Here is a 7596-nt window from a genome sequence, read left to right on the forward strand (position 1 = left end):
TAGATGTATATTATATATACATATTTAGAATGTATAATCTATATTAATTTATATTTCATAACAGAAGCAGGCATTCAAGTTTGCTATGTGGTGATTAACCATTATTTTCAAAAGACTGTTTTTTTTTTTCATAATATATTCATAAAAAGGAGATAACATTTTTACAAGCCTGAAGACACTGCAACATTTTGAAAGCAAACAAGCAAACAAACAAAAACGAGTTTATAATGAAGAACTGCTATGGGATTATATGCGTCACTACACCATTAGCATCACGGACACTGCAACAAATGATTACGATTATATTCATGATTATAATGATTATACAAATGATGGAAAATTACGAAAATTAATATCTTATATCAGCAAAATTGTGCAGCAAATATTTGATTCATGCTTTTTGAGACGACCTTTTAGCAGTAATGGTTCATCGTGATTTTGGACTTTACGGGTAAAAAGGCTTCTATAATTTGCCTGTGAAATGGACAAAATATTAATGCAGTTGAGCATTAATCAAATTCCTTTCAAAAATGTCTAAGTTCTTTTTATCCTTTATTCTTTTTCAAATATTTGTAAACATATCAACGTAAGGTTTTCGACTCCTTTCTTAATAGAATTATACTTGAATTTTTTTTATACAGAATATATATATATTTCATGAGTGCGACATTACCTCTTCATATCGCCTCTGTATGTTTATAATTATCTCAATTTTCAGAGTTAATTAAACTTGATGCCTGAAATTCAACTCTCGCTTTAATTCAGATATTTGTTTTGCGTGAAATCAAGTAAGTTTTTTTTTTATCACCAAAATTTTCAAACTCATAAGTTCTCAGCTTAAAATCAGCAAATAGTGTGTGCATAGTATACATTTGTTGGTTTGGTTGTATAGTTGCCAAATACATACACAAGACATGCAAGATAGATTGTGCAGACCTTTCATTTTTTACAATGAAGATAACAGTGTCAAACCTTTCAAAATTGTGGCAGTAGGTACGGAATATTTATTAAGGCTAACGTGCACCATCAAGATGAAGGACAACTTCAAAAAGGGGTCATGCACTCTAGAATTTAGGAGAAGTCTGCTCCATAGAGGTACTGTATGAGACGTATATAATGTGACTTAGCTTTTGACGTTAGACAGATTATATTTTATATCTATCATCTGTACAGGAAGGGCAGATGAAACCTTGAAACAAAAGGGTAAGGTTGCCGATTCGTGAATACCCCATCTGTGATTTTTCCTGTGATTCACCAGTTTTGCTTGCCATTGATTAATATTCAGTGAGATTATTCAAAGACATCACATTGCTATCTATATGTTTAAATGATCTTCATTCTAGAAATGTGAAAATAAATGTATTGAATTGAATGAAATATGTAATTAAAATTTGTGTTTTTGAAGTTCTTCGTAGAATTTCATCCCAGCGTCCGATAGTCGTAGGACGTCGGCGGGTAGCTGGTCACGTGGGATGAGCTTGGAAAGTGGCATGAAACAGCTACTCTTCATGGCTGTTTCGTACATGGTGACGAAATCTTTTGCCACCGCCTCCCCGGGCGCCTTCCATGAGTCGGCTACGGCTGTTGACGAATCCCACTGGAGCAAGGAGTCCGAATAGGGGAGCCCAACCAGTCGGCAAAACTTCGACAACACTTCGGAAGGTCTCGCCAGCAGATCGTCGGAGTCGAGGACAATCGGTTCCGGGTCGAGGCCTGACTCGCGCACGTATACCCACAGAGAATGGAGATCTTGATAAAACGTCTTCGACGGAAGAAGGAAATCTTCAACCCCGAAGTCAAACGTTTCCAAGTTCCTGGCATCCCCTTTCAGCACGCCCATGGACGTGAGCTGCTTGAAGGCTGCTCTTCTGTAAGACGAATACGCCCTCACTGGGTGACGGATGAGGAACACGTGTCTGTACCCGGCTGGGATGTAGGCGCGGCTATCCTTGTCTCTCACACCAAACGCCATATCCTTGACTATCACGTACTTGGCAGTTGTCGATTCCAACGCTTTCTTGACTGCTGAAAACCTGCAACCATAATGACCATAAACCACAAGAGATCAATGGAAATTAGACTGTAATAATCTTCCCGCCGTTTTAGCACGTTAGATTTACCAGATTTGTAGGGAAAATCTATACCTCATGTGGAAAATTAATAGAACTGATCTGCATGTAGATCAGTATTATGTATCATGAGAAATGAAGGAGACTTCCATTTAATTTTCAAACTTCAGCATTTGAGCATCTCTAAGTTGGTTCTAATCAGTACAGAGTTTCAGAATTTATAGTGAGATAACAGGAATGAGGATATATTCAAAATTCACGAAAAAAAATCACAATGAACGAGGATTGCGACAAAGTAGCTTCACATAGGAAGCATGCGTAATTCTACGCAGGCGAAGTTGTTAAGCAAGTGATGGTATAGTTGTCGAATTACATTGCTACATTCTGTCTTTCTGTTTCATTTCCATCTGAGAAGATGGCTGGATAGGCCATATTCAGCTGCAATAGCTGGTCTTCAATGGAGTCCAGTTCGATGTACCCGATCACCGGGTTGAACACCCTGCTCTTTACGATGAATGAATGAAGTGTGATCTTTTACACCCATGAGTTGTGACTCTCTCACACACTGGACCTCAATTTTATGTCCTATCCGAGGGACACAATACGCTCCTCCTTAGTACCAAAAATAATAATAATAATAATAATAATAATAATGATATACCATAGCAGTCTATGAAGGAATCTGGGGGGTGTTTCATAAAGCTGTTCTTAAAGTTACGAACGACTTAAGAACGACTGGTGATCAGGTCTTGTGCAGAATTACTGAAATTCTGATAAATATAGCTCATTAGAACTGATCACCAGTCGTTCTTAAGTCGTTCGTAACTTTAAGAACAGCTTTATGAAACACCCCCCCCCCCCCCCCCCCCATTCAAGTTTGCAAAAGTCTAAACCAGAACTTTAAACGTTGATGGCGCTATTCTAGTACAACAACCAGTGCCGTATATACGGCACTGACAACAACCAGAGCCTTCGAAAAGGCTCTGGCAACAACTACGGTCCCTTCATACATCAGAATTCTGATATAATACAAACTGTACCTGCATATAGGTAAAAGAGACTCTAACAACGAACGCAGCACCATCATGGTATCATACTCATCAAAACTGTGTTATACACTTTTGATGATAGTTTTGAGAGAGAGAGAGAGGGGGGGGGGGGAATCCAGACGTAGGAAGCACTTGAACATGTTTGTATTTAAATCAACTCATAATAATGTTATCCTCATCTATGAATGATATGTTCCAGCCTTCCCGTTACTCATATTCTCTTCGTAACGCAGGGAACATTCTTCTCCCAAAGCCTCGTACTGATTATTGTAAAAGAACAACATATTATAGGGGATCAATGCAATACAATTCACTGCCTTATACCTTGAAGCTGACCTCAAGTCCAGATATATTTTTTAAGGGATTAGAAAATTCTATTTCTGATTTTATGTGACTCTTGTTTATGTAGCGTGTAGATGTATATCCCTCATTCAGTTTCTTTCTCTGTTGAATATACTTAGATGTGTTTTTTTTTGTGTGTGTTTATATTTTATCATCGAAGTTTATAATTGTACATAATTCACAGCTGAAATACTTCTCTGAATGTTTGTATTTTCTTTTTATGTAACCACGTAGATGCCTGTTTTTGTGTTTACATATTCATTATTGAACTTTATGATTGTATATAATTCACAGCTGATATATTTCTCTGAATGTTTGTATTTTCTTCCTATGTCACTATATTGTTTGTTTATATTTCTCATGTAAGGGACCCCTCTGTAAAACAGCGCTGTTACGATAACAGTGCTGAGTAGGGTCATCCCTCCGTTGAAGATTCATTTTATGTAACATATCTTTGTTTGTATATCTTTTAATGACGGAAAATAAATACAATACAATACAATACAATACAATACAATACAATACAATACAATACAATACAATACAATACGTTCTTTATTGTTTATTTTGGTTCGGTTATAACGAAAAATTTCGATATAACGAAAGAAAACTGCCGGTCCCGAGGACTTCGTTATAACGGGAGTCCACTGTATCATTTTATGGGCATCCTTTTGCCTTGTTCATGCCAATATTACGATAGGCTGGTTCTCTAGTGCATTTAAATTTATAGACTGACATCTTTCTTCACTGTGTTGTGGACTTACTGCATGTAAAAAGTTATTCCATCAACCTGTGCATCTCGATGCATTTCAATACTTGGAATCTAATTCGTATGCATTTGATCTTGCACTGTGAAGGCAAGGCTTTAGCACGCAAGTAAAATAGAAATATGCATTAAACTTTATTATGGTGAGAAAGCAAGTGTATTAACCACTTTACTAAAGGGCGGAATATCTACTAAGGTAACACCTTAAACATCGGCAAAAAAGACACTGTTAAAGTTGATATTATAATGCATATTTAAGTTATATTAATAGAGAGATATCGTTTAAACGGAATGGAAGACGTTTCATTTCATTGGAAATAAAAAAGAGAGAGATTTAAGAATGTCATATTTTGATGCGAGCTAGATAATCATATCAGTTCCCAACCAAATGTATTAAGGCAAATCAGAAAAACAATGATGCCACTGCCTTGCGAATTTCCTTTTGATAGACCCGCACCAATTTGAAGGCTGTACCAAATTTCCTCTTTTCAACGGAAATTATCCTGACAGATGATATCTGATAATTATCGAATTATTCTTGCTTTTTGATAACAGAAGATTGATAAAACAATCTGAAATGTTGGCTTGTGATGTCTAAATTTATCAAGCATGCTGCTAAGGTTATATCAATTCTGTGGGACCACTGCGGCACAATGACTCCTGTCTCTCAATCAGAGAACTCGAGTTCGAATCCAGTCCAGTACTTAGTCCTTACGAAAGATATTTTATCAACCATGTCCCTCTCGACCCAGGTGTATAAATGGGTACTTGGCAACGCTAGGGTAATTAGAATGGCAGGGCCCACTGTAGAGCAGTGTCAACACTGTGGTGGCTACCTTGGATTTAAAAAAGGCCATATTGTCATTATTATTATTATTACGACCCTGTGAACACCGTGGTGAACAAAAGAATGGAAGAGTTGTAAGATGCTGACATCACAACTTTTTAGATTATGACACAATGTAATGTGCTGTCTTTGCAAACATGATAACCGTTCCGTGAAAACCAGCAAACATTTCAATACCACGACTCTATGTTCATGCATACACTGTTATAATATGTGTGATATTGAGGAAACATCTGACATTCTTCTTTCTAGGAAGAATTCATTTAAATCAATTTGAATTTAGAGTTGCAGTATGTTTGACAATGTTTTAAACGTTGTAAATATACTGCACCTATTTAATGGACACATCCTTAGAGGGGAGTTTACTTTAAAAAGTATATCTATTCAGTGAACAAAGGAATATTATTCATCTATTTATTCACTTATCTATTAGTTATTCATTTTTTATTTGTTTATCTATATACTTATCTATTTATTTATTTATTTATTTATTCATTCATTCATTCATTCATTTATTCATTCATACATTTCGACAGGACAAGAATATCGGCGAATAAATGCTGCTTCACATCAAAGTCTTGTAAAATATCCGAGTTAGTATGAATATGAAAAAAGTGGTTAAATTAAAAGAGAAAATGCCCAGCTGAAATCATTGATACATTTTACAACCAGGCAACATGCCAGGCGTTGAAAATGACAGAAATCAATGAAAGTTAAAAGAATTGTATTCAAAACTATTTTAAAAACATGGCACGTATACAATCAAAGCCCTTGATATAGTCTGGGTATGACCAGAAGCTAAACCTTTAGCGAATAGTTTTGGTGATTTTACCCTATTTCGAGGGAGCTTAATCCAAATAATCCAAATTAAAACATCGCCATTTCGTAGGCAGTATCTTCAACACAAACATAGGGGTATAGGGACATCTACACAATATATACATTTGGTATAAATCTGATCATTCATTGCCGATTTATCTTAAGTACACAGACAGACAAACACACAGACAAACATAAGGAACAGAAAACATAACCTCCGCAGGCCATAGGTTACACCTATATACAGTCGGAGGTGAAAATATTATCATTTCCACAGCGGAGTGTTATTGTTAATTAAGTGAATCAACGTAGAAGTATACACCTCAGTATAGTTTAAGGAAAATCGGACAATCCGTTCACATGTGCCGTTTTCGATGGATAAGAAGACTACATACAACAATTAATGATGTCACATGTAGGGCAAGGATTTGACGGGGAAAAATGGGAGAATTGAAAATATGTTCATTTTTGACCATTTTTAAAGAGTGCTTGACGTACCTCTTTTAGAAGTCAGGAGGCATAACTTTTACCTGAACATTCTGTCAGTAACAAGTCGAAGGAGTATGTTTTTTAAACAAAAAATATATATTTTGTGAAATTACTTCATTCTCTTCATATCGTGTTCCACCTGTAACATTAAGAATTGTTGTAGTTTTCTTGTTTGACGCTACCAAACCTTTAAACGTTCATAACTTTTGAACGGACTGTCTGATTTTCCTCAAACCGCACAGGTGTGTACCTTGGTATACATGTACTTCCTTGTGTGTACTAACATTATTTCTGCATTTACTGGATCCATAAGGTTAAGTTCCCAGCTATATATACAGTTGACTACGGAATGATAAAAGAGGAATGAATATTGGCTGTGAACCTACGCAATACGGTCTGCCTCGATCTTGGAGCCCACGATATTGGACAGAATTTCAGCAGCCGAAGCGATCGCCTCCTCGTTCCCATCGTACACCTTGGGCAGGTCCCGGCCGACAGCCTGCTTGTACACGTTGGCGGCGGTTTCGCTGTAACAGAACGGCTCGAACCAGACTTCGAGTCCCTCGATGGCGCTGAGACATTTAGCGAGCGCCGTTGAGATCGTCCGCGGCATACACCAGACGATGAGGCGCACAGAAGCTGGGGTAGACGCCATTGTGCGGCGAGTTGGAGTTTACAGGTGTGTAGTTGCAGTGTGAACCTGATAGCATTTGGCAGCCGAGTTTGTCTTTACCCAGGGGACATTGTAGAGTGCGTGGGGTGCATGAGACCTTGTAAATACATGTATCAAACGTTGGAGTCACGCTAGGGCCTATATTTGCTCGTGTTATCATTATGCGGCTGCGACTATGGTGTTGAACCATGGAGTTACAACACAGCTCCATGGTTAGACCTTTAGCACGGGTTGAAGTTGTCAATGGTGTGTATTGTGTACTTTAAAGGGATGTACAGTTTCGGTTGAGATGGGGCTTAAGGTTTTTTTCAACATTTTTGATGATGATTTTTTTTTTAGATGATTAGAAACCTCTTATGAAATATGAAAGAGCATATAATTTTAAGAGGAATTCAAAGTTACTTTGAAAAAAATTGGCTTTGAAATGGCTGAGCAATATATCCAAAACAAAGTGATCCTGATAAAAGGTGGGACCCATCTTTTATTAGGGTCTTTAGTGATTGGTATTGATGATGGTGGTAGTGGTAGCAACACCTACTCAC

The 7596-nt window shown here is 37.1% G+C and overlaps 1 protein-coding gene across 1 annotated transcript; it reads right to left on the reverse strand.

Moving 5' to 3' along the window:
• Positions 1 to 1384: 1384 nt before the first annotated feature.
• LOC139738084 (uncharacterized) lies at positions 1385 to 7036 on the reverse strand. The gene is made up of 2 exons (XM_071648746.1): positions 6768 to 7036; positions 1385 to 2033 (listed from the first exon to the last, which is right to left on the reverse strand). Exons 1-2 carry the CDS (start codon positions 7034 to 7036, stop codon positions 1385 to 1387), a joined length of 918 nt encoding a protein of 305 aa, XP_071504847.1.
• Between the last annotated feature and the right edge of the window lie 560 nt (positions 7037 to 7596).

The sequence above is a fragment of the Diadema antillarum genome, unplaced genomic scaffold (genome assembly GCF_040938485.1).
Source record: "Diadema antillarum isolate AM-2024a unplaced genomic scaffold, OU_Dant_1.0 seq00000720_RagTag, whole genome shotgun sequence".
Taxonomy (NCBI): Eukaryota; Metazoa; Echinodermata; class Echinoidea; order Diadematoida; family Diadematidae; genus Diadema; species Diadema antillarum.

Coding starts and splice junctions, on each gene's coding strand:
- LOC139738084 (XM_071648746.1), bottom strand. CDS start 7,036: ATGGCGTCTACCCCAGCTTCTGTGCGCCTCATCGTCTGGTGTATGCCG. Junction 2,034..6,767: donor ATCGAGGCAGACCGTATTGC/GTAGGTTCACAG, acceptor TTATGGTTGCAG/GTTTTCAGCAGTCAAGAAAG.